The 26,263-nt window shown below is 41.3% G+C and overlaps 1 protein-coding gene across 2 annotated transcripts in view; it reads left to right on the top strand.

Annotated features, from left to right (window-relative positions):
* Positions 1 to 3,228: 3,228 nt before the first annotated feature.
* LOC106608974 (E3 ubiquitin/ISG15 ligase TRIM25) overlaps positions 3,229 to 26,263 on the top strand; it is a 39,062-nt gene continuing 16,027 nt past the window's right edge. The window contains exons 1-8 of one of the 2 annotated variants that reach the window (XM_014207255.2): positions 3,229 to 3,307; positions 5,808 to 6,187; positions 12,460 to 12,654; positions 13,803 to 14,021; positions 16,861 to 16,956; positions 18,167 to 18,400; positions 18,876 to 18,898; positions 23,735 to 23,880. In XM_014207255.2, the coding sequence (XP_014062730.2) occupies positions 5,930 to 6,187; positions 12,460 to 12,654; positions 13,803 to 14,021; positions 16,861 to 16,956; positions 18,167 to 18,400; positions 18,876 to 18,898; positions 23,735 to 23,880 (1,171 nt within the window). In that variant the 5' untranslated portion in view covers positions 3,229 to 3,307; positions 5,808 to 5,929. Of the gene's footprint in view, positions 3,411 to 5,807; positions 6,188 to 12,459; positions 12,655 to 13,802; positions 14,022 to 16,860; positions 16,957 to 18,166; positions 18,401 to 18,875; positions 18,899 to 23,734; positions 23,881 to 26,263 lie in introns of both variants that reach the window. The other variant, XM_014207257.2, reaches the window with a different exon arrangement.

Here is a 26,263-nt window from a genome sequence, read left to right as displayed (position 1 = left end):
CGGCCGCCACGCAGCACTCACTTCTGTCATCATGAAGTGCTTTGAGAGACTAGTCAAGGATCATATCACCTCCACCTTACCGGCCACCCTAGACTCACTTCAGTTTGCATACCAACAGGTCCACAGACGATGCAATCGCCATCACACTGCACACTGCCCTATCCCATCTGGACAAGAGGAATACCTATGTAAGAATGCTGTTCATTGACTACAACCCAGCATTCAACACCATAGCACCCAACAAGCTCATCATCAAGCTGGAGGCCCTGGGTCTCAACCTCGCCCTGTGCAATTGGGTCCTGTCCTGGACTTTCTGACGGGCTGCCCCCTAGTGGTGAAGGTAGGTAACATCTCCACTTCACTGATCCTCAACACTGGGGCCCAACGAGGGTGCGTGCTCAGCCCCCTCCTGTACTCCCTGTTCACCCATGACTGTGGGGCAATGCACGCCTACCAACTCAATCATCAAGTTTTCTACGACACAACAGTAGTGGGCTTGATTACCAACAACGACGAGACAGCGTACAGGGAGGAAGTAAGGGCACTCGGAGTGTGGTGTCAGGAAAACAACCTCACTCAACATCAACAAAACAAAGGAGATGATCGTGGACTTCAGGAAACAGCATCCCCCCATCCACATCGATGGGAAGGCCAAAAAGATCATCAAGGACAACAACCACCTGAGCCACTGCCTGTTCACACCACTACCATCCAGAAGGCGAGGTAAGTACAGGTGCATCAAAGCTGGGACCGAGAGACTGAAAAACAGCTATCTCAAGGCCATCTGACTGCTAAACAGCAATCACTAACTCAGAGAGGCTGCTGCCTACATTGAGACCCAATCACTGGCCACTTTAATAAATGGATCACCAGTCACTTTAATCAATGCCACTTTAACACTTTTGCATATCTTACATTACTCATATCATATATATATACTGTATATTATACCATCTATTGCACCTTGCCTATGCCGCTCGGCCATTGCTCGTCCATATATTTATATGTAGATAGTCTCATTCACCGCTTTTAGATTTGTGTGTATTAGGTAGTTGTTGGGAAATTGATAGATTACTTGTTAGATATTACTGTACTGTCGGAACTAGAAGCACAAGCATTTCGCTACACTCCCATTAACATCTGCTAAACATGTGTATGTGACCAATACAATTAGATTCAATTTTTTTTGTAATTATCCATAATTGAAAAAAAATGTGGTTTTTTTGGGTGCCAGCACACATCTTTCTCATTTGTCAGCTATGTGCAAGGTTCTACGTGGTCTAAATAACTCAACTGGATAGTTTGCCTGTCTAAAGAGAACGGCGGGCTGTACGCTGATCTAGCTGCTCTGATTAGATGGAGTGAAGCTGTATTTCTCCGTCCACTTGCTTCATAATTTCACATGATCACTTTTCCTGCATGTTTTTGGTCTGATCATTTAGATTACTGCTGCCTGTTACTATGATAAAACACATGGCAAGGTTTTTACTATCAATGTGCATAATATAACATTTGTCTGCCTGCTACAAATTGAGGATAAACGCATACATACACACCACAGGAGGTTGGTGGCACCTTAATTGGGGAGGACTGGCACGTTGTAATGGCTGGAGTAGAATAGTTGGAAAGGTATCAACAACATCAAACTACATGGTTTCCATGTGTTTGATGCAATTCAATTTGCTCCATTCCAGCCATTATTATGAGCCGTCCTCCCCTCAGCAGCCACCACACACGCCCCTCTGCGCGCTGCTCCTAATCTGCATTTTTTTTCAGCGCAAACATGCAAGGAGGTATTTTGCCTAAATATATTTATGCATATTAAAAAACATTTTTTTTCTGATCACGAGTATCATCCGATCTGACTATCAACTGTCAATTTACGGATACGATTACGAATACGGCCATGTCAGCACACCCCTAGTATCTATCTCTGAGTCAACTGCAGTCAAAACTTCAGGACCGACATGATTTTTGTAAAATTCATGCAGTTGACATGTTGGCGCAAATTGTACAATGTTAATCTCCATAAAGTTTATTTGTCACGTGCACCGAATACAACAGGTGTGTTGTAGTGAAATGCTTACTTACAGGCTCTAACCAATAGTGCAAAAAAGGTATTAGGTGAACAATAGGTAAGTAAAGAAATAAAACAACAGTAAAAAGACAGGCTATATACAGTAGCGAGGCTATAAAAGTAGCGAGGCTACATACAGACACCGGTTAGTCAGGCTGATTGAGGTAGTATGTACATGTAGATATGGTTAAAGTGACTATGCATATATGATGAACAGAGTAGCAGTAGCGTAAAAGAGGGGTTGGCGGGTGGCGGAACACAATGCAGATTGCCCGGTTGGCCAATGTGCGGGAGCACTGGTTGGTCGGCCCAATTGAGGTAGTATGTACATGAATGTATAGTTAAAGTGACTATGCATATATGATGAACAGAGTAGCAGCAGCGTAAAAGAGGGGTGGGGGGGCACACAATGCAAATAGTCCGGGTAGCCATTTGATTACCTGTTCAGGAGTCTTATGGCTTGGGGGTAAAAACTGTTGAGAAGCCTTTTTGTCCTAGACTTGGCACTCAGGTACCGCTTGCCACGCGGTAGTAGAGAGAACAGTCTATGACTGGGATCTTTGACAGTTTTTAGGGCCTTCCTCGGACACCGCCTAGTGTAGAGGTCCTGGATGGCAGGTAGCTTAGCCCAAGTGCTGTACTGGGCCGTACGCACTACCCTCTATAGTGCCTTGCGGTCAGAAGGCCGAGCAATTGCCGTACCAGGCAGTGATGCAATTTATTTTCATACAATCTGATTTTAAACTTAACCACAATGCTAACCTTAGGAGTAACCCTAACCTGAAATGAAGACTAAAATGTTAACGATATAGCAAATTTATACTTTGTGGCTGGAAAAAGTTCCACGAGAGCTTTTTGGACTCCATCGTTTGACGTGTACTGACGCCTTGTTCGGCTCACTCCACACACATTTATGGTGACAAACAAAGTAAAGGTCTCCGTTAAGATTATCCATAGATTCTACCCGTGTAATAGCTTGATTTCTAAATTTATACCTGATGTTAACTAGTGAACTTGAAACGGAATCCATTGACCACGTATTTTGTAGTTTGCATAATGAGGTGTTCTGGACTGATTTGAAGCTATATCTTGGCAACAAAATGCATACAACCATTTAAATATGCAAGTTTGACATTCTATTCACGTGACACTGTCAGCTTGCCCGCAGCGTCACGAGGTCACGAGAGAGTTCACTTTCGGTTCCATGGAAAGAATGGTCGAAGAACAATTGTAAGTGCCTGAATCGTGTTCATTGGAGATTCCGGTATGGCAAGGAATGAGAGAGGCTAATTAAGAATTTGTGAAATACGGTGTTTTCTGTTATAGACGTAAGGTATGTGCGGCAATGTTTGTATTGTCAACGCCTAGCGCCACAAGGTGCGCTTGCGCTGCTATTATGCCACCTATAATAGCTAGCTAATTAATTAACTTTAGCTAGATAGCTAACGTTAGCGCTCTAAACTACAACATTCCATGTAGGTCAGCGTATTCTATTTATAATATAAATAGATTTGAACTCAACTGCTTTTGTTTTGAGCCATTGCACTTGCATACAATACGTAGCTAGATGTCTCCAGTATCGTTGACGTTGAAAGAGTTAGCTAGCTACGGTGCATCTAAAGAAAGGGAGATGTCATGTACAGTGTATTCAGAAAGTATTCATACCCCTTGACTTTCTCCACATTTTGTTACGTTACAGCCTTATTCTAAAATGCATTACATCGCCCCCCCCCCCTCAATCTACAGACAATACCCAATAATGACAAAGCAAAAAAAGGTTGAGACATTTTAGCAAATGTATGAAAAATAAAACACTGAAATATTATTTACATAAGTATTCAGACCCTTTACTACTGAGTACTTTGTTGAAGCACCTTTGGCAGCGATTACAGCCTTGAGTCTTCTTGGGTGTGACACTACAAGCTTGGTACACCAGTATTTGGGGAGTTTCACCCATTCTTTTCAGATTCTCTTAAGCGCTGTCAGGTTGGATGGGGAGCTTCGCTACACAGCTATTTTCAGGTCTCTCCAGAGATGTTAGATCAGGGTCAAGTCCGGGCTCTGGCTGGGCCACTCAAGGACATTCAGAGACTTGTCCCAAATCCACTCCTGCGTTGTCTTGGCTGTGTGCTTAGGGTCATTGTCCTGTTGGAAGGTGAACCTGTCTGAGGTCCTGAGTGCTCTGGAGCAGGATTTAATCAAGGATCCCTCTGTACTTTGCTCCGTTCATCTTTTCCTCGATCCTGACTAGTCTCCCAGTCCATGCCAATGGATAAACATCCCCACAGCATGATGGTGCCACCACCATGCTTCACTGTTGGGAGGGTGCCAGGTTTCATCCAGACGTGACGCTTGACATTAAGGCCAAAGAGTTCAATCTTGGTTTCATCAGACCAGATAATCTTGTTTCTCATGGTCTGCAAGTCCTTTAGCTGCCTTTTGTCAAACTCCAAGCGGGTTGTTATGTGCCTTTTACTGAGGAGTGGTGTCCATCTGGCCACTCTACCATAAAGGCCTGATTGGTGGAGTGCTGCAGAGATGGTTGACCTTCTGAAAGGTTCTCCCGTCTCCACAAAGGAACTCTGGAGCTCTGTCAGAGTGACTATCAGGTTCTTGGTCACCTCCCTAACTAAGGCCCTTCTTCCCCGGATTGCTCAGTTTGGCCGCGATGCCAGCTCTAGGAAGAGTCTTGGTGTTTACAAACTTCTTCCATTTAAGAATGATGGAGGCAACTGTGTTCTTGGGGACCTTCAATTCAGTTTACCACAGGTGGACTCCAATCAAGTTGTAGAAACATCTCTAGGATGATCAATGGAAACAGGATGCACCTGAGCTCAATTTCAAGTCTCATAGCAAAGGGTCTAAATACTTATGTAAATAAGGTATTTACATTTTTTATAAATCAGCAAACATTTCAAAAAAACTGTTTTTGGCTTGGTCATTATGGGATATTGTGTGTCGATGGAGATGGGAGAAAACGATTTAATACATTTTAGAATAAGGCTGTAATGTAACATTGTGTGAAAGTCAAGGGTCTGAATACTTAACGAATGCACTGTATGTAGTGGTGAGTTATGAGGCTACTATCAGAATTGAAATTAGCCAATTTCTTTTGTCATGCAATATTTGAAAATACACATTTTCACTAGCCGGTGGGCTAGTTGTGCACAGTTTCTACTGTTCTAGTCCTGTCTGAAAAGTAGCCATGGCTAGGGGGCTAGCTTAATTTCTATCCCTGTTCGTTACGTCTTGCAACGAAACCGTTTACTTTTCATGACAAACAGACGCAAACTGAACGAAACCTGGAGGGACCAACATTCATTTGTCTAATAGTAACTGGTTTTCCAAGGGAAAATGTTTTCCCTTTGGAGTAAACGGTTTCAGTTGCAAAACGTTTTGCAACATTATCAACCTAATGAATACACCCCAGCAGATATTCAACTACGACCACAAATTACTTTTTGAACTTTAGGTTTTGTCAGCAAGTTCAGAGCTGGGTGACTCATCTCTTACACTTTTCTTACAACATCAACAGCGTTTATTGGAAATTAACATTTAAAAGTTTAAATCTAGTTCTGCTTTAAATTGCCAAATGTGTTACTAATTATCTGATCACCTCGGAATACTCCAATAACCATGTTTTATATTAGAGGGATATGAACTATCAACGTTTAATTTTATGATATCTCTTAACATCTTACTAAATTATTTTGTTTCTACTACCCTACAGCTACTGTGACCAAACCACACATACCTCGGCTCTTCTCCCTCTCACATCAGCTCAGCTCCCATTCTTTCCCCCTTTTTCTTCCCATCTATCAGCTTCCCCCCCTCCCCTTTTCCCTTCCCATCATGGCTACCTCCATGGATCAGTCCACTGTTCTAGCAGACGAGCTCACCTGTCCCGTGTGCTTGGACCTGTTCCAGGACCCCCACCTGCTGCCTTGCGGCCACAACTTCTGCCTCCTCTGCGTCCGCCGCCTCAAACGCCAGGCAGAGAGAGGTCGCTTCCGTTGCCCAGAGTGTCGCGAGAGCCACCGCTGCTCCGCGGCCTTGCAGAAGAACTTCAAGCTGGCCAACATCGCCGACGACTACCGCCTCCGGGGACAGGTATGTGTAGTCTGGGGCCATATTCACAAAGCGTCTGGGTAGTAGTGCTGATCTAGGATCAGTTTTACCTTTTCAAGCCTGGATGAGCACACATACTCTGAGACGCTTGATACATATGGCGCTTGGTCACAGAAGTTGTGCTAAAAGCAGAAAAGTAAAGTAGATCAGTTTTATAGTAGGACTGTCAAAGTTAATGCGTGATGTTTATCGACGTAATTCTTTTTGACGTCGTTAATTGCGTCTCCATTTGTTCACCGCACGAAACCTTTTAAACGCACGTGTTTCCGCATTGGCCCTTTTAACCCATAAGAGTCTAAGCCGGGGGGGTTCTACTAAGCTATATGGAATTGTTTTAAGCTTGTCTTACCAAGGATCATTTTGCTTTTTGAATTTTAAGACCCCTTGAAATAAAATCGAATTACATCTAATTATTTGATGAAAAAATATTTTTGGCCTTACTGCTATTAGCTCATACAAACCTATTGAATAACAGCTTCACCACATGGAACCAGGGGCGCAACTTTTGTTTTAGAAGAGGGGGGGACATAACCTGGCAGGGTGTCTGAATTACTTTTGTTCCCCTAAAATGAGGGGACGATGTACAAAAAGTGCTGTAATTTTTAAACAGTTCACCCGATATGGATGAAAATACCCTCAAATTAAACCTCAAATTAAACCTGACAGTACGTACCTTGACTTCATAGTCATTGTTTGTTTTCAAATCCAAACTTGGTGTATTGAGCTGAAAAATAAATGACTTACCAATAATTACGGAGGGCACTGTAATTCAGATCACAGGCCTAATAGTACTGTAGTGCTCTTTTTACTTGCACACAATATAGCTGGATCACCCCGTCTTGCCCCTAGGGGTCCACCACCCTGCAGCACCCCAACACACCCACTCAGCTTTAGGATCTTAGTGAAACATTTATTATTGGTTTCAGGTGTGTTACTTCAAGGCCAGAGTGACAACCAACAGTATGGCAGACCCCCAGGGCCAGGACTGAGCCTCCCAGCAGCTAGGGATTGCCTAAATAGGTATCTCTCCTGACGTGGGCATGTTTTCAATAGACTCCTTTTGTCGTACAGTATTCCATATAAGGCATCCAGAACTTACGAAAGTTGCACAGTATACGCTTAATCTTGTAATAAATCAAATCTAGTGATGCATCACATTTCTTCCATCTATTGTGACATTGCGTGAGGATAACCAACCTTCCAATTACTGCAATTCTTAGCCGCTATAAATGCTAGTGTTGTGTCGTTGACAATCATTAAATGTGAAGACTGTATATTATCAAATCAATTCTCTGTGTAATTTAATTATGCGATTTAAACTAATCATGTAACTTTAACTAGGAAGTCGGGGCACCACGGGAAAATGTTTGGTCTTTTATTTCCCAAATTAACTCTTCCGATATCTTCATATCTTATCGACTACAGTCAATTTTCTCGTTTAGAAGGCTAACATCACATTACATCTTTTCACAAATAGTTTCGTATTTACTCATTCATTTTATACAACATTGAGGTAGACAACTAATAACTGAGGAATGTACACTTCCAGAGATACCGTTATCTTGTCCTACTGCCTTTCCTGATGTCACAAAATACAACAACTTCGACAGGATTGTTCTTTAAATACCCACTGACCATTCCCACATTATCAAAAATATAAATATTGTTTAGTCTCAACGTCAACAGTGAAGAGGCGACTCCGAACTGCTGGCCTTTTAGGCAGAGTTGCAAAGAAAAAGCCATATCTCCGTCCAGTGTCTGTGTTTTTTTGCCCATCTTAATCTTTTATTTTTATTGGCCAGTCTGAGATATGGCTTTTTCTTTGCAACTCTGCCTAGAAGGTGTTACGGGAATTAAGTTATCAATGTTCTTAAATCGAACTTCAATTTAACTACTCCTTTTGTATACCAGAAGGTGTAAGGTTCCAGTTGAAAGAAACAGACTGAGACCCAGCCTACAATGATCAGAACATGTATTTACGAGAGCTCTAAAATCCATACAATGCACACAGCCTTTTTTATTACACATTGTCATACAAATGCCCCTCCTCTTCTCTAACACTGACGATGCAGTTTACAAACTTTTCTACAACACATACATTTTTTTATCATATCTTGCACCTGGGACCTAATCTACTGTAGCCTCAAAGTTTCTCCCCTCCCCGGGACACGGAGACCTTCTTCCTGTTATCAGTTCCTCCGTGGTCACAAGTTGTCTGCTGTCTGTTAATAGTTCCCCTTCTCCTTGAACGTCTCACTTACATTGCTACATATTAATGTCTCAGCTTGTCCCATGCACACACATTAGTACATTAACCTTATAATCACTCGGTTATACATTTTCAGGGTGAAATCATTTAGTTAAACCTTTAATCATATAATTTCCATTACAGAAGGCCAGCATCCCGGAGTCGCCTATTCACTGTTGACGTTGAGACTGGTGTTTTGCGGGTACTATTTAATGAAGCTGCCAGTTGAGGACTTGTGAGGCGTCTGTTTCTCAAACTAGACACACTAATGTACTTGTTCTCTTGCTCAGTGGTGCACCGGGGCCTCCCACTCCTCTTTCTAGAGCCAGTTTGTGCTGTCCTGTGAAGGGAGTAGTACACATCGTTGTACAGTCTTCAGTTTCTTGGAAATTTCTCGCATGGAATAGCCTTCATTTCTCAGAACAAGAATAGACTGACGAGTTTCAGAAGAAAGTTCTTTGTTTCTGGCCATTTTGAGCATGTAATCGAACCCAGAAATGCTGATGCTCCAGACACTCAACTAGTCTAAAGAAGGCCAGGTATATTGCTTCTTTAATCAGAACAACAGTTTTTAGCTGTTTTAACATCATTTCAAAAGAGTTTTCTAATGATCAATTAGCCTTTTAAAATTATTAACTTGGATTAGCTAACACAACGTGCCTGCTGTTTCCAGCTACAAAAGTAATTTTCAACATTTAACCTCTATGGGCTAGGTGGGACGCTAGCGTGCCACCCGTGGTGCACTCCATCAACAGCAGGTGCATTTCAAGAGCGGCAAATTTGAATCCAAATAAATGTCAAAATTCTAATTTTTCAAAAATACAACTATTTTACACCATTTGAAAGATAAACATCTCCTTAATCTAACCACGTTTTACGATTTCAAAAAGGTTTTACGGCGAAAGCATAAATTTAGAGTATGTTAGGACAGTACATTTACAAGAGTTGTGTGTAATGTTTTGTCAAGTCAAAGACAGGGTCACCAAAACCATAAAACCAGCTAAAATGATGCACTAACCTTTTACAATCTCCATCAGATGACACTCCTAGGACATTATGTTAGACAATGCATGCATTTTTAGTTCTATCAAGTTCATATTTATATCCAAAAACAGCGTTTTACTATGGCATTGATGTTGAGGAAATCGTTTCCCTCCAATAACCGGCAGTCAAGTCAGCGTCACAAATTAAATAATTAAAATTAGAAAACATTGGTAAAATATTATATTGTCATTTAAAGAATTATAGATTTACATCTCTTGAACGCAATCAACTTGCCAGATTTAAAAATAACCTTACTGGGAAATCACACTTTGCAATAATCTGAGCACTGCGCCCAGAAAAATACGCGTTGCGATACAGACTAGACGTCATGTTGGGGAGATCTAAAATCGAAAATACTATGTAAATAATCCATTACCTTTGATTCTCTTCATCAGATGTCACTTCCAGGTATCACAGGTCCATAACGAATGTAGTTTTGTTCAAAAAAGCTCATCATTTATGTCCAAAAATCTCCGTCTTGTTAGCACATGATCTAAGCCAGCCGGACTTCTCGTCATGAACGAGGGGAAAAAATATATTTCCGTTCGTTCAAACATGTCAAACGTTGTATAGCATAAATCATTAGGGCCTTTTTAACCAGAACATGAATAATATTCAAGGTGGACGAATGCATACTCTTTTATAACGTATTGGAACGAGGGTACCCAACATGAACTCGCGCGCCAGGTGTCTAATGGGACATCATCGTTCCATGGCTCTTGTTCGGTCAGATCTCCCTCCAGAAGACTCAAAACACTTTGTAAAGGCTGGTGACATCTAGTGGAAGCAATAGGAAGTGCCAAAATATTCCTCAGCCCCTGTGTTTTTCAATGGGATAGGTTTAAAGTCAATACAACACATCAGGTATCCACTTCCTGTCAGAAAATGTCTCAGGGTTTTGCCTGCCAAATGAGTTCTGTTATACTCACAGACACCATTCAAACAGTTTTAGAAACTTTAGAGTGTTTTCTATCCATATATAATAAGTATATGCATATTCTAGTTACTGGGTAGGATTAGTAACCAGATTAAATCGGGTACATTTTTTTTATCCAGACGTGCAAATGCTGCCCCCTAGCCCTAACAGGTTAATGTCTACACTGTATTTCTGATCAATTTGAAATTTTAATAGACCAAAAACGTGCTTTTCTTTCAAAAACAAAGACATTTCTAAGTGACCCCATACTTTTTAATATAGCTGCCTCTGTTCGCACACTCTGTGATGTCCGCGCAGTCCTAAATCCAGCCGGCTGAAACTGCCAAAGAGTCTACCCGACCGCTCTGATGTGTCCGCATGGTCCTAAAGCATACCAATGCCACTTTTTGCATCACAGTGCAATGATAAAACTGGGGGGGACAAATGCAATTTGAGAATGTGGGGTGGTCATGCCCCCGTCCCCCGTCCCCAGTGAAAGTTGCACCCCTGCGTGGAACAATTGATTGTCTCCCCCCCCCCAAAAATAACAAATAAAAATCTAAAGGAAGTTTGTTCTGAAGTGTCTGTCCTATATATGTCATTTTTTTCTACATGTATTTAACCCCTTCTTTTTGTCACAGTCTCCATATATACTTCCATGTATTTCTTTCAACTGGTCCTGGGGAACTTCCGACTAGTCTTGTGAGGCCTGTGGGTGTCCTAGAGCAAAACAACCGACATATAAACGTGTTTGTGAAAGACTCGCCTTTCCACAGAGGGTTAGTGTGTAGCCCAAACTGTTCAGACGCTAAAGACAAAAGTTGGCAGATCGTCTGTACTTACTTCAGACAAGTCCCAAGATGCTTGTGGGGGTCGTAAAGCAAAACGGAGAACACAAACGTGTCCGTGAGAGTCTCATCTTTCCACAGAGGGGTCATAAACTGTTCGGATGCTACAGACGATCGGGATGACAAACACTGCTCTAGCTCCGTCACCTTTCACTGCATTGAACCTAGGGGGTTAAGCGTAGAACAAAACGCAGCTACAGTCAATGCTTGCGCCTTCAGCTACATCGCTGAAGACTGTGCCTCTAGGCAAAATCGTAAAAGTTTTGGCTAATATTACTGGAGCTATGTTTTCCTTCTGCTGCGGATTCGTGCTCATGTCGCGGGCCGTTTTAAATGACCTTGAAGTTGCTAAACAAGCAACATTGTTTAGCTAGTAATGTTACTTTGCTAGCCAACCAGATAACTTGACCTTCCTGTGCACATTTGGATGGCACAGGAAGGACTGAAATGGAATAGGCTACTCAAAGAGATGCTTCAAAGGTAGGCTGCATATGCAACAGTGTATGATTGTGTGTGTGTGTGTGTGTGTGTGTGTGTGTGTGTGTGTGTATCTGATAGGATGTGTGTGAGTGGATTATTTGAACAGTGCAGATAGTTAGTGTTTTCATAACATTGTTGGACAAGTTTAAAAGCTCTTTGTATCCATAGAGCCAGTTCTTTTTTCCAATAGTCACACTCATTTAGAAGGCCTGAAGCTTTAACAGTACTTGAAGGTGTGGGTGTGTGAGAGAGAAAGTGTGTGTATGTGCTGTGCGCGAATTAAACTTCAATGACATTAATGAGAGGGAGTAGGCCTACTTAAACACTGGGACCATTAATAAGCTGTATGTTAGTGACTTTGTCTGTGGTGAAAAATGCTATTAAAACATTCTGATGTAGATCATTTAGTGTTTCCGTCCCTTACAATCAAAGCATAATATGCCTGTAATTCAATGCACTGTGTTTGAAATGGAAAAATATTTATTTAGGGCCAAATATGAGCAAATTCAAAAATGTTGATTAATCGTGATTACCTAATGCCATTAATTTGATATATTTTTGCTATTTTATAGGCCTGTCACTGTGATGAGGACCTTAGTTTTAGGAGAATTAATCTCTACAATAGCCTACTCTACTGATTCATAGCCTATAGGTCTCCCACAAAACACAGCGTACTCTATTCCTTGTCCTTTCTCTGTGCTGTCACTATGATGTCCAGGCAGCGTTGTCAAGATCACAACAACCAGATGGTGGCCGCCCGGCAACAGCCAAGACCCCTGTGTCCGTGCCCTGTGACTACTGCCGTCCAGTGGACATTAGCGAGGCGGGGAAAGGGGAACCTGGAGCTCCCGGGGCTGGAGGAGCGGTGGTTGCGGTGAAGACGTGTCTGAAATGCGAGGTGTCCATGTGTCAGGTAAAGATATAGGAGGCCCATACATGGAATATTGCTATTCAGCACCCATAATTCCAAATATGTTAATGTATGGCACCCTTGGCAAAGCACTGTGGAGCAGAAATATTCCAACATTATTCCGCTATCTAAGTCTACGTTTAGTATTCTCAACACATTGGGTGTGTTCGAGCACTAAGGCTAACTAAGCTGAATGTAGACGAAAGTCGGCGAGTGAAGTCTGTGGAGGTGCATCTGTGACAACCGAAAGTCGGACTAGTGGTTTTTCATCAGCAAGGCTCATATCAACAGAGCTGTGATTCATTGGTGATAAAGTATCCAATTGTCATACTTGAGTAAAAGAATAGATACCTTAATAGAAAGTTACTCAAGTAAAAGTGAGTCACCTAGTAAAATACTACTTGAGTAAAAGTCTAAAAGTATTTGTTTCTAAATATACTTAAGTATCAAAAGTAAAAGTATTAATAATTTCAAATTCCTTTATATAAAGCAAATCAGACAGCACCGTTGACTTGTTTTTATTTACCGATAGCCAGGGGCACACTCTAAAACTCTGACATAATTTACAAAATATGTATTTGTGTTTAGTGAATCCCCCAGATCAGAGGCAGTAGGGATGACCAGGGATGTTCTCTTGATAGGTGTGTGAATTTGACCATTTTCCTCTCCTGCTAAGCATGCAAAATGTAACGAGCACTTTTAGGCCTCAGGGAAAATATATGGAGTAAAATGTACATTATTTTCTTTAGAAATGTAGTGAAGTAAAAGTTGTCAAATATAAATAGTAAAGTACAGATACCAAAATATTACTTAAGTAGTACTTTAAAGTATTTTTTCTTAAGTACTTTACACTGCTGCGATTGTTAATACAAGTTTTTCTTTATAAATGTCAAAAACTTTTCTATACCCCCATATCACACACACAAACATTAAACATAGCCTGTGTACAATTTAATTGGTTAGAGGTCTCAAGTATCACTTTCATTTGTGACCTCTGTAAGCTTTAGAATTATGGACAAGTTGGTTCCTGTTTCAGTCATGTCTTTGGCCACGTTTGCGTTGGTCATACAAAACTCCCCTAATGATTGATTGACATAGTGCCTCACAAATATATATTTATTTTCAAACATTACTTTTTTTTCTTGTGTCAGGAGCATGTGAAGCCCCACCTGGAGCTACCTGCATTTAGGGAGCACCCCCTGACTGAGCCCCTGGGAGACCTGAGGAAGAGGAAGTGTCCCGAACATGATGAGATGTACCGCTACTACTGCATGGACGACAGGGTGTGTGTCTGTAATGCCTGTACCATAGAGGGGGGCCACGCCGGACACACCATCAAGACCCTGAAGAACACCATGAAGGGTCTGAAGGTAAAGGCTCTAGAGTTGGAACCTAAATTACAATGATTGTAGGAAGAGGGGTAGCGTTAAGAGGTCTCTGTTGGTTGGTCTACTAGTCAGGAGGGTGATGTACATGCCTAAATGTAGCACTCCAAAAACCAAAGAACATCATGAAAGATCTGAAGGTAAAAGCAGACCTGCCAAAATGCACTCATTTTGCGTACCAACTATGCAATTCTCTGTCCATGTATGCAGGTACGAGATCCGAGTTAAAAGTACGCAGAAATGAATAAGGCCTGATTTAAAAAAAAAAATATATATATATATATATATATATATATTTTTTTTAAATCAGGCCTTATTCATTTCTGCGTACTTTTAACTCGGATCTCGTACCTGCATATAAAGTCCACTGAGTAAATCTAACATCCCGATTCTCGAGAGTACGGAGTTTGTGTCAACGGACATGGAGATTAATACATCATTATTCGACGTGTCTGCCCCTCCTCCTGTTTGTTGGGATGCTGAGTTTGCCGACTGTCAGCTGTACGTAAACACGTGGACAAATCCCTTTTTGACTCCGTGTGTTGTGGAAAGGTAAACACTAATTGTTTCAAGCTAACGTTAGCGAACATGAGATGGTCATTCAGTGGGCTCTAAAGTGCCAGCAGTTCACTCGCATTTGCTAGTGAAAGAAAGTGTGATATACATTTAATTCTGCGTCCCATTAGTTGTATTTTCCACGTAACGTTACGAGGATCATGCAACCTGATAGACTAACTGTAATTATGATCCACGTCACAAAAAGCATTACAAAAGTATAATCAAAAGTAAATATAAACATCTTGGCATTAAATGGAGTCGGGAGTTTAGAAGACTGAGCAATGAAGAATACATGAGTGTCCGGTATTAGCTATAGAGGCAAGGCTTCTAAAATGTCTTTGCACTAGATTTGAGATTTTCTCAATTTCGAAAATCTGAAATGATGTTAGTGCAGCAAAGAAATCCAATAGGCACCTTTTACATAGGCTGAAATACTGGACTATTCTAGCGACAGCATACAGATTCCCTTTGCGGTAACCTACTTAAACTCTGTGTAGCCAATTTGCGGTCTGTCGATGCATTCATTTATTTTTGTTTATGTTTTCAAAATGATTTTGCTTTTAGTGTTAATTAGGAACCGTGTCTAAAAAGCTAATACTTGTGAGCTGGCCCTAGTGATTGGACCTGTTTGAGAGGTGACAAGCGTTCCTCTACTATAGAGACTAAACCTGGGGGCCAAGGCAAGCTGGATCTGAAGACCTATGCAGATGTCAGAAACTTATTTTATTCTGCAGTAGACTACATGTTGCTGAAATTTGCATTTGGAGATGTGCTCCACTAGCATGCAGTGGTCGCTGATATTGCCAACAGGCAGTTCTCATCCCTAAACTTTTTCATGGCACGCTTTCCATGCATTATTCCTGAGGGAGCCTCTATTGATCAGGCGACAACCTTTTTAGCAGAGTCTGGTTAACATGCGCACGGATCAGGCCTGGAGAGAAATCGGCACAATGAAAAGGGGGGGGCCAGCCTTGTCTACTCCCACCTTTCGGATGTGATGCTGGGGATATTGGTTATATTCCACTGCGATGCAGACTGCGAACGAATATTCAGTCTCGTTTCCAAGAACAAAACCCGGTACAGAGCCTCCCTCAGTACAGACATGCTGAGTGCTCTCGTTACCAAGAAGGTTTCAATGATTGCCAGAGGAACTGTTTGCCACAGAGAAGTCTACCCTGATGCCCTGCTGTGTAAAGCTAAATCTGCTAGCTACCAGGCAAATCTGTTAAGGAAATTATTTCCTGAACATTTGAAGGTCTCCAGAAGATTTCTCACCCACTGTTTCCTATCATAGCTTTTTCGTTTTTATGTTTATTTGATACTGATGCTCTGCTTCAAACATTTGTTGTTCTTATCATTTCAGAGTTGAAAAAAAATTATTGTGGATAAAACGTTTGTACATTTGTACCTAAACAAATAACTTATTTGTTTAATAAAATAACTCCAAGAATAAAGACCCTTTGTGTTCTTTCTAATTATCTTGCTAGTGACTTTTACCATATGTGTAAATGGAATGCTGTCAAGAAAGTATTCTAACCTTTTATAGACTTGATTTGGTACAATTCTGTAATTGCGATCATACACAAACAGCATAAGCGTGCGGGGGAAAGAGAACCCCAATTCGGCGCTTCTGGTACTCTAAAAAGTTGGACAGGGTTGGCAAGTCTGTAAAAGCTCTGCTAGAACACACTCACAAGCAAGAAGAATATACCCCCTATTACTTTCAATCAAACAAAAGGTAAACAAACACACTCAACAGTGAAACACAGAGATACAAAGACCACACCTCTGTGGCCTAGACTAGGCTGCAACAGAATGACTATTGAGTCTAGAACGCAGGTGAATATCATTGTATTGTTGTCACTAGTCTGACATGATTGAGCTAATGAGACAATTTGTGAGTCCCAAATGGCACTCTATTCCCTATAGTGGCAAGAAAGCTATCCCATAGGGCTCTGGTCAAAAGTAGTAAACTATAAAGTAGCGTGTAATTTAGGACTCATCAAAACTTGTGATCTCACTGTTTGAATGACTTGTTCAACCCATTTCCAGAAGTGACTTGTCTTAACCAATGAGAGAGAGGGAGACATTTCCAGTTCAGTTCACCATTTACCCTCACTATAGTCTTGTTGTCATAGTGAATGTAGGTAACACTGGTTCTCCCCCTAACTCTCTCTCGCTCCCCCCTAACACCCAATCTCCTCCTCTCTCTTCTCCCCCCAAACTCCTCCTCGGTTTCTCCCCCTCTCTCTCTCTGGTCCCTAAGGGCATTCTGGAGACCCAGCTACAGAAGGTTGGCAGGAAGTTGAGCAAAGCAGAAAAATCTCTCCAGGAGCAGAAAGAGGAGGAACAAATTAACAAGGTGAGAGTGCTGATCCAGGATATGTTTTGTCTTGTAGACTGAATGAATATGATTATATGGACGGGGAGGGGGGCCTAATCCTAGATCGGCACTCCTATTCTGAGACACTTTCTGAGTACCGACCCGGACTCTTATCATAATGTAAGATGTCATGTATTTGTTTGTTCAGAGTTGTACATTTTCATGCGTTTTACTTTAGTGGCAGATGAAGAGAAACTTTGGGCACTGATTAATTGGTTTTCTCTGGTTAAACACACTGTAACGGTTTTGACTTGAGGTTATCGTTTATAGGGGTGCCAGGTAGGTTGTGCCTACCAGACAAAATATTGGTTTCTCCTTTTGGTTTGGGAGGGAATGAGTCCCATATGGTCCGTCAAGTCTACACCAATACAAAGGACTCATGTAAAAGTCAGGATGGAAATACACTTTTCATAAACCCTTTAAACATTGGAAAGAACTTACAAAACAACTGTATTCTTTTGCGTGGTTGTATTACTAACATAAATGATCACACACACAACAATATAACAAATAATGAGCTCTAAACAGCTCTGTTTCCTCCAGAAATGTCCTGTACCTCGGGCCTAAAAAGAGTCCAGCCCGGTAAACAAGTTTAGGGAACTCAAGTGACCTTAGTCACGCAATGTTTGTCCGTTCATCCCAGTGTAGCGTAAACCCAGTGTCAATCATACAATCAAAATAACAAATATTTTCCCACACACACTTATAAAGCGTATCACATCTTAATAAGTCCTCAACTACAACTAACTACATAAATCATCACGGTATACATCACACCAAAACAAATGAAATACCGTATACAAAAAAGGTTGTAGTCAGTCGGTCAGTCAGACAAGCCAATCTGCCGACAGATCTCCAGCGGAGAAAGGCCACGAAGAACAATGGAGAGGTGTAGTCCACAGACGCAAAGAGTGGATCCAGTCCTGGTTAAAACTTGCTATTAGGCTACACAAAGCACACTTTTAAAGCAACACAACAAACGGAAGAGAGACGCTTCAGAACTGAGGGTTGACCACATCCTTATTCACGTTTCCATCACAACCCCACTTTTGCACAGCTGATGCTGGCTATTTAATTGAGAATTAAAGGAAAAGCGCTCTATTGGAAGGAGAAGCACTGAGACGGTTCAGAAAAATTCAGGGTCGTCACAACACGCACACCCATATCTCTCAACCCTCTCCCTGTGCAGAAGTTCCTGGAGGACTCGGACCAGCGGATCATGGCGGTGGGGGAGGAGTTACAGGTCCACCTAGAGGGCTTCCTCACAGCCTTAAGGGACTGTACCCGCTCCCAAGAGAGCGAGTGTGGCCCCAACATCCAGCGGAACATAGCCAAGGTGGCAAAGGACCACGCTCGTCTGCAGGATGTCCATAGCAGAATCCAGAACCTCGCCCAGGAGAACGACCCATTCCACTTCCTAGAGGTCAGTGTGTGGTTTTTCATTTGATCGTTTTAATTTAACAAAATGTTTTTAAATAATAATATATTCAGCCATACAATGGATATACAGTTGCGGCCAAATATATTGGCACCTTTACACTTTTCCTAAATAATTTTCTATTTCTTCTAAAATAAGTTGGAAATTCAAACAGTTTTGGTCGCCACACATTGTTGGATTTTCAACATTGCAGAACCAATTTTATTTTTGTAAACTTAAGTTTACAATTTTAATTTAGAAAATAAAGACAAAATTGTCACCCCGGAGCTAGTACTTTGGCCAAGATAACTGCAGATACATGCTTCTTGTAGCCATCAATAAGCTTACTGTACCTTCCTACTGGCAATTTACTGTACCATCCTACTGTACCATCCTACCATGAAAATCTCCTGCTGTCCCTAAATAGTTCTGTTTTCTGGAACTAATAAATGTTAATTTTTTTCTCTGATTTGCTGTTTAGGCATACAAATCATCAAGCAAAAAGTAAGTTATTGTTGTAGTTTACAGTGCCTTCAGAAAGTATTCCACCCCTTGACCTTTTCCATATTTTGTTGTTAAAGCCTGAATTTAAAATGTATTAACTTGAGATTTTGTCACTGGCCTACACACAATACCCCATAATGTTAAAGTGGAATTATGTTTAGACATTTTTACAAATTAATGAAAATCTTGAATGTCTTGTGTCCAATAGGAATTCAACCTCTGTTATGGCAAGCCTAAATAAGTTCAGGAGTAAACATTTGCTTAACAAATCACATAATAAAGTGCATACGGAAAGTATTCAGACCCCTTGACTTTTTCCACATTTTGTTACGTTACAGCCTTATTCTAAAATTGATTAAATAAATAAAAGAATCCTCATTAATCGACACACAATACCCCATAATAAAAAAACGGAAATATTACATTTACATAAGTATTCAGACCCTTTGCTATGAGACTCGAAATTGAGCTCAGGTGCATCCTGTTTCCACGGATCAACCTTGAGATGCTTATACAACTTGATTGGAGTCCACCTGTGGTTAATTCAATTGATTGGACATGATAAGGAAAGGCACACACCTGTCTATATAAGGTCCCACAGTTGACGATGCATGTCAGAGCAGAAACCAAGCCATGAGATCAATGCATTTGTCCGTAGAGCCCCGAGACAGGATTGTGTCGAGGGCACAGATCTGGGGAAGGGTACCAAAACATTTCTGCAGCATTGAAGGTACCCAAGAACACAGTGGCCTCCATCATTCTTAAATGGAAGAAGTTTGGAACAGCCAAGACTCTTCCTACAGCCCGACCAAACTGAGCAATCAGGGGAGAAGGGCCTTGGTGAGGGAGGTGACCTAGAACCCGATGGTCACTCTGACAGAGCACCAGAGTTCCTCTGTGGAGTTAGGAGAATCTTCCAGAAGGGCAACCATCTCTGCAGCACTCCACCAATCAGGCCTTTATGGTAGAGTGGCCAGACAGAAGCCACTCCTCAGTAAAAGGCACATGACAGCCTGCTTGGAGTTTGCCAAAAGTACAGAGAGCTCCTTGATGAAAACCTGCTCCAGAGCGCTCAGGACCTCAGACTGGGGCGAAGGTTTACCTTCCAACAGGACAACAACCCTAAACACACAGCCAAGACAACGCAGGGGTGGCTTCGGGACAAGTCTCTGAATGTAATTGAGTGGCCCAGCCAGAGCCCAGACTTGAACCCGATCAAACATCTCTGAAGAGACCTGAAAATAGCTGTGTAGTGACGCTCCCCATACAACCTGATGGAGCTCGAGTGGATCCGCAGAGAAGAATGGGAGAAACTCCCCAAATACAGGCGTGCCAAGTGTTACGCACGCCTCTAGGAAGAGGGAATGCAACACCCTGCTATAACTCAACTCTCCATGGTGTGAAAGCGGTATGGACTGTAGGAGTGAGTAAGGATGACAAAAGGCAGGGAATTTATTCCGTCGCACGGTAAGTTTGGGGAAAAGGGACTGGACGGAACCAAAGCAAAGAAAGTAAATATCAAAGCCCCCTCTCCTACCTTACCTGCCTACCCACTACTTACCTAACTAGCACCACCTGGTGCACTAACCAAAATACAGGTGATGGTCCGCCCAGATCTTTCCTAGTGTACATAGACAGTAAACTACTACGTGTTATGTATGCCCGCGGGCCTCTTGCCTAAGCACTCCCTAGGTGCCTTCCCCTTCCCCCTCGGGAACAAATGAAACAGAATAACTCAAACAATTTCAATAATCAAAACACTGCATCCTATTGACATACAACAGGCTTAACCAATCAGCTACTACACAATACTTAACACAACTCTGAACACCGAATTTACCAAATCTCTTAGCAAAAACCAACATGCTATAACCCTCAGCCATCAGCCTCCTCTCTCAGCAATCATCTGGTCCCTTCTGAGCAACTGAACACTGGCTTAGAAAGCTTCAGAAGGAGTTGGTAATTGGAGACAGCTGCGTCCTGACGAGGGGGCGGGGTCAGCTCTCCAATCATCAATGGGGCTGACCAATCAGCTGCTTGTAGAGAATTTCAGGAATCCATTTCCTGAAATACATACATGAAAATACACAAACCACCACACAGAAACTGGGGAACATAACACCAAGCTTGTAGCGTCATACCCAAGAAGATTAGAGGCTGAGATTTAGAATTGTACAGCTACATCGTCTGTTTTTATTTTACTGTGATAGGAGAACTGAGGATGGATCAAGGACATTGTACTTACTCTACAATACTAACCTAATTGACAGAGGGGAAAAAAGGAAGCTTGTACAGAATAAATATATTTCAAAACATGCATCCTGTTTGCAACAAGGCACTAAAGTAATACTGCAAAAAATGGGGCAAAGCAATTAACGTTTTAATTGCTTTGCCCCAATACCTGCTGCCAAAGGTGCTTCAACAAAGTACTGAGTAAAGGGTCTGAATACTTATGTAAATGTGAAATTTCAGTTTAGTTTTAAAGCATTTGCAAAAATACTAATAACCTGTTTTTGCTTAGTCATTATGGGCTATTGTGTGTCGATTGTGGGGGGGGGAAAAACAATTGAATCAATTTTAGAATAAGGCTGTAACATAACAAAGTGGAAAAAGTCAAGGCGTCTGAATACTTTCCAAATGCACTGTAAGTTGTATGAACTACTCTGTGCAATACTATTGTTTAACATTATTTTTGAATGACTACCTCATCTCTGTACCCCACACATACAATTACAGTGCCCTCCTTAATTTTTGGAACAGTGACACATTTTATGTTGTTTTGGCTCTGTTCTCCAGCACTTTGTATTTTAAATGATACAATGACTGAGGTTAAAGTGCAGACTGTCAGCTTTAATTTAAGGGTATTTTCATCCATATTGGGTGAACCGTTTAGAAATTACAGGTGGTAATATACAGTCCTGAATGTGAGAGTTACGGATGCACAAATGTCATACCCAATAAAAATGCTAACCTTCCCTGTTATTGTAATGGTGAGAGGTTAGCATGTCTTGGGGGTATGATATTTCTGCATCTTTTTATTTTCTAACTCATTATCCACGATTCATTCAGGACTGTCTATAATCATGGTAGCATCCCTATTAATGTAGAAGTGTTTAGAAACATATTCTATTCTTATTCACAATAAAATGGACTCCAAAATGACAACACATTTACTGCTAATTTCTATTGGGCACAAATAATCTGAAACACAGAGTCACAAGCTTTATGTTATCATTGGGTCCTAGAAATATGGGACCAAATACTAAACTTTTGACTACTTTAATTCACAAGTGAAGTTGTACATATACTTTTGGTCCCCCAAAATAGGGACTATGTACACGAAGTGCTGTAATTTCTAAACAGTTCACCTGAGATGGATTCTGCACTTTAACCTGAAAGTCATGTGCTGCAGTACAGAGCCAAAACAACAAGAATGTTGTCTCTGTCCCAATAATTACGGAGGGCACTGTATTCTTAAGGTCCCTCAGTCGATCAGTGAATTTCAAACACAGATTCAACCACAAAGACCAGGAAGGTTTTCCAATGCCTCACAAAGGGCACTTGTTGGTAGATGGTTAAAAAACAGACATTGAATATCCCTTTGAGCATGGTGAAGTTATTAATTAGACTTTGGTTGGTGTATCAATCCACACAGTCACTACAAAGATACAGGCGTCCTTCCTACATCAGTTGCCGGAGAAAAAGGAAACCGCTCAGGAATTTCACAATGAGGCCAATGGTGACTTTGAAACAGTTAGAATTTAATACTGTGATAGGAGAACTGAGGATGGATCAAGGACATTGTACTTACTCTACAATACTAACCTAATTGACAGAGGGAAAAAAGGAAGCTTGTACAGAATAAACATATTTCAAAACATGCTTCCTGTTTGCAACAAGGCACTAAAGTAATACTGCAAAAAATGGGGCAAAGCAATTAACATTTTGTCCAGAATACAAAGTGTTATGTTTGGGGCAAATCCAATACAACTCATTACTGAGTACCACTCTCAAGCATAGTGGTGGCTGCATCATGTTATGGGTATGGTTGTAATCGTTAAGGACAGGGGAGATTTTCAGGATTAAAAAGAAACGGAGTGAAGCTAAGCACAGGCAAAATCCTAGTGGAAAACCTGGTTCAGTCTGCTTTCCACCAGACACTGGGAGATTAATTCACCTTTCAGCAGGACAATAACCTAAAACTCAAAGCCAAATATACACTGGAGTTGCTTACCAAGAAGACAGTGAATGTTCTCGATAGGCCAAGTTAGCTTTGACTTAAATTTAATTGAAAATCTATGGCAAGACCTGAAAATGGTTGTCTAGCAATGATCAACAACCAATATGGCAGAGCTTGAAGAATTTTGAAAAGACTAATGGGAAAATGTTACACAATCCAGGTGTGGAAAGCTCTTAGACTTACCCATAAAGACTCACATCTGTAATCGCTGCCTAAGGTGCTTTACAAAGTATTGACTCAGGGGTGTTAATACTTATGTAAATTACATATTTCTGTATTTCATTTTCAATAAATGTGTACAATTTTCTAGAAACAGGGTTTCACTTTGACATTATTGGGTTTTGTGTATAGATGGGTGAGAAATGTGTTTAATCAACTTTATATTCAGGCTGTAACACAACTAAATATGGAATAAGTCGAGGGGTATAAATACTTTCTGAAGGCACTGTATACCTGAAATGTGTCTGTCTGTGTGAGGTGTAATATTTTATGTATTGTGTGTCTCCTGTCTATGGGTGAAATGCCATTTGCAGTGCTTCTCTCATCCTCTCTCCACCTGTCTATGGGTGACATGCAATTTGTAATGCGTGTCCCAGTTTCTGCAGGCAGTTGAAGAAGCCCCTTTTCTACCCAGAGTATGTTGGCGTGGACACTGAAGGCCTGGCCGAGGCCCTGGAGGTTAAGCAGGATGACTTCCTCACTAATGTACGCTCCTGCGTCTCACAATTCATCGACGATATCTGTGAGTATCAGACGTGTTTGCGTACGTGTGTGAGTGAGGGGAAAGAAAGAGGTGTGTGTGCGCACGCGTGAGATATAGGAACCAGGGTGTTGGAAGTTTGGAATAATTAGAATTTGTGGTCATGCACTAGTGTTGTCACGATACCAACATTTTACTAACGATATGATACCAGGCCAAGTATCATGATAGAGTAGTATCTCGATACCACAGGGGAACAATTCAGTGTCCTAGCATACTGTTCGCCCCGTCCCCCGGACACTTGTTCTTGTTTTCTGAACGTTATGTGCATGTGCTACACAAAAAACCTGTCACTGATATTCACACTTTCACTCAATGCAACACATATGGATTTGTTGTTATACTTTTTCCCCAATTTTGTTATGTCCAATTGGTAGTTAGACTTGTCCCATCGCTGCAACTCCTGTACGGACTCGGAAGAGGCAAAGGTCGAGAGCCATGCGTCCTCCAAAACATGACCTGCCGAACCGCACTGCTTCTTGACACACTGCTCGTTGCACCAATGTGTCGGAGGAAACACCGTACACCTGGCGACCATGTCAGTGTGCATGCGCCCGGCCCGCCACAGGAGTCGCTAGAGCGCGATGGGACTAGGATATCCCGCCGGCCAAACCCTCCCCTAACTCGGACGACGCTGAGCCAATTGTGCGCCGCCTCATTGGTCTCCCGATCACGGCCGGCTGCGACACAGCCAGGTATCGAACCCGGATCTGTAGTGAAGCCGCTAGCACAGCGATGCAATGCCTAAGACTGCTGCACCACTCGGGAGGCCTACACATTAATTCACACTGTTCACTGTATATAATAGAATACTGCATTGAATGGCTAATTTGCTCATATTTGCAAAGGCCTACCTGTGATTTGGCTGGAGGAATGGACACAGACGCACCTTCCCTCCCTCTCTCCCTCACACACTGTCTCCCTCTCTCATTAACACACACACACACCCACTCTCTCTCCCACAAACATACACACACTGCTCCCAATTTTAAAAATGTTAGGCACCAAACAGAATGTAAGGAACACCAGAAAGTGATAGATTTTTTTTATATAGTTAGGCCTATATGAATTCTACCTTTTTTGAAGACCCTTTTCCTTCCTGAGCCAATCAAATTTGCTTAGAACTGCTGTCAAGTTAACCTCTTAAATGTAATGGCAAAATGTGATTTCTGCCTAAATAGACATACCCAAAAGTAACTGCTATTCATGTGTAATTACATCATTCTGACATGTAAAAACTTGGTATATTTGGAAAGAAGACTTCTGGGAGATTGAGGAAATAGTTACATTTTGTGTGTGCTTGATCAGAATACACAAGATCAAGCACACAAAAAATAACCGATGAGCTGGAAACACATCAGATGGCTTCCACAACATGTGAACAATATCATAAAAAAGGATTGATAGACCTAACAACTAGGAATGGGCAGATGTTTTAGTAAGTGGTGTCAGGTGTGGTCACGGGACAATTCCAAGTTACCTAAACCTCTCCAAAGTGGCATATATCTAAATTAGATCACTCCAGTGCTGTTACATATTTCCAATCCTTAAATGCTATTTGTTCAGTATAAAAACACAATTTCTACCATATCAACCTCACTCAAACATTGTGGCGGTGTTATGGGGTATCCAGTGTACATTCAAGTGTCCTTTCAACCTCTCCACAGTTATTGTTCATTATAAAAACAACATTTCTACAACATCAACCTCTCTCAAACATTGTGGTGTTGTTGGGGGACATACAGGGGATATCCAAGTGTTTTTTCATCCTCTCCAAAGTGCCTGAATGTTTAGACTAGGCATATCCAATGTATTGATCCCACATACAAATGAACTGTTTATAAAAGCAACAGATATATAGTACAAGTCAAAAGTTTGGACACACCTACTCATTCAAGGGTGTTTCTTTATTTTCACTATTATTCTACAATGTAGAAAATAGTAAAGACATTAAAACTGAAATAACACATATGGAATTTTTAGTAACCAAAAAAGTGTTAAACAAATCAAAATATATTTTATATTCTTCAAAGTAGCAACCTTTTGCCTTGTTGACAGCTTTGCACACACTTGGCATTATCTCAACCAGCTTCACCTGGAATGCTTTTCCAACAGTCTTGAAGGAGTTCCCACACATATGCTGAGCACTTGTTGGCTGCTTTTCCTTCACTCTGCGGGCCAACTCATCTCGATTGGGGAGGCCAGGTCATCTAAACCTAAAATATATTTAGAATTGTTTAACACTTTTTTGCTTACATGATTCCATATATGTTATTTCATAGTTTTGATGTCTTCAATATTATTCAACAATGTAGAAAATAGTAAAAAATTAAGAAAACGTTGAATGACTAGGTGTCAACTTTTG

The sequence above is a fragment of the Salmo salar genome, chromosome ssa07, assembly GCF_905237065.1.
Source record: "Salmo salar chromosome ssa07, Ssal_v3.1, whole genome shotgun sequence".
In the NCBI taxonomy this organism is placed as follows: Eukaryota; Metazoa; Chordata; class Actinopteri; order Salmoniformes; family Salmonidae; genus Salmo; species Salmo salar.
The sequence above is the reverse complement of the archived record's forward strand: the minus strand, read 5'-3'. Positions and strand labels throughout refer to the sequence as shown.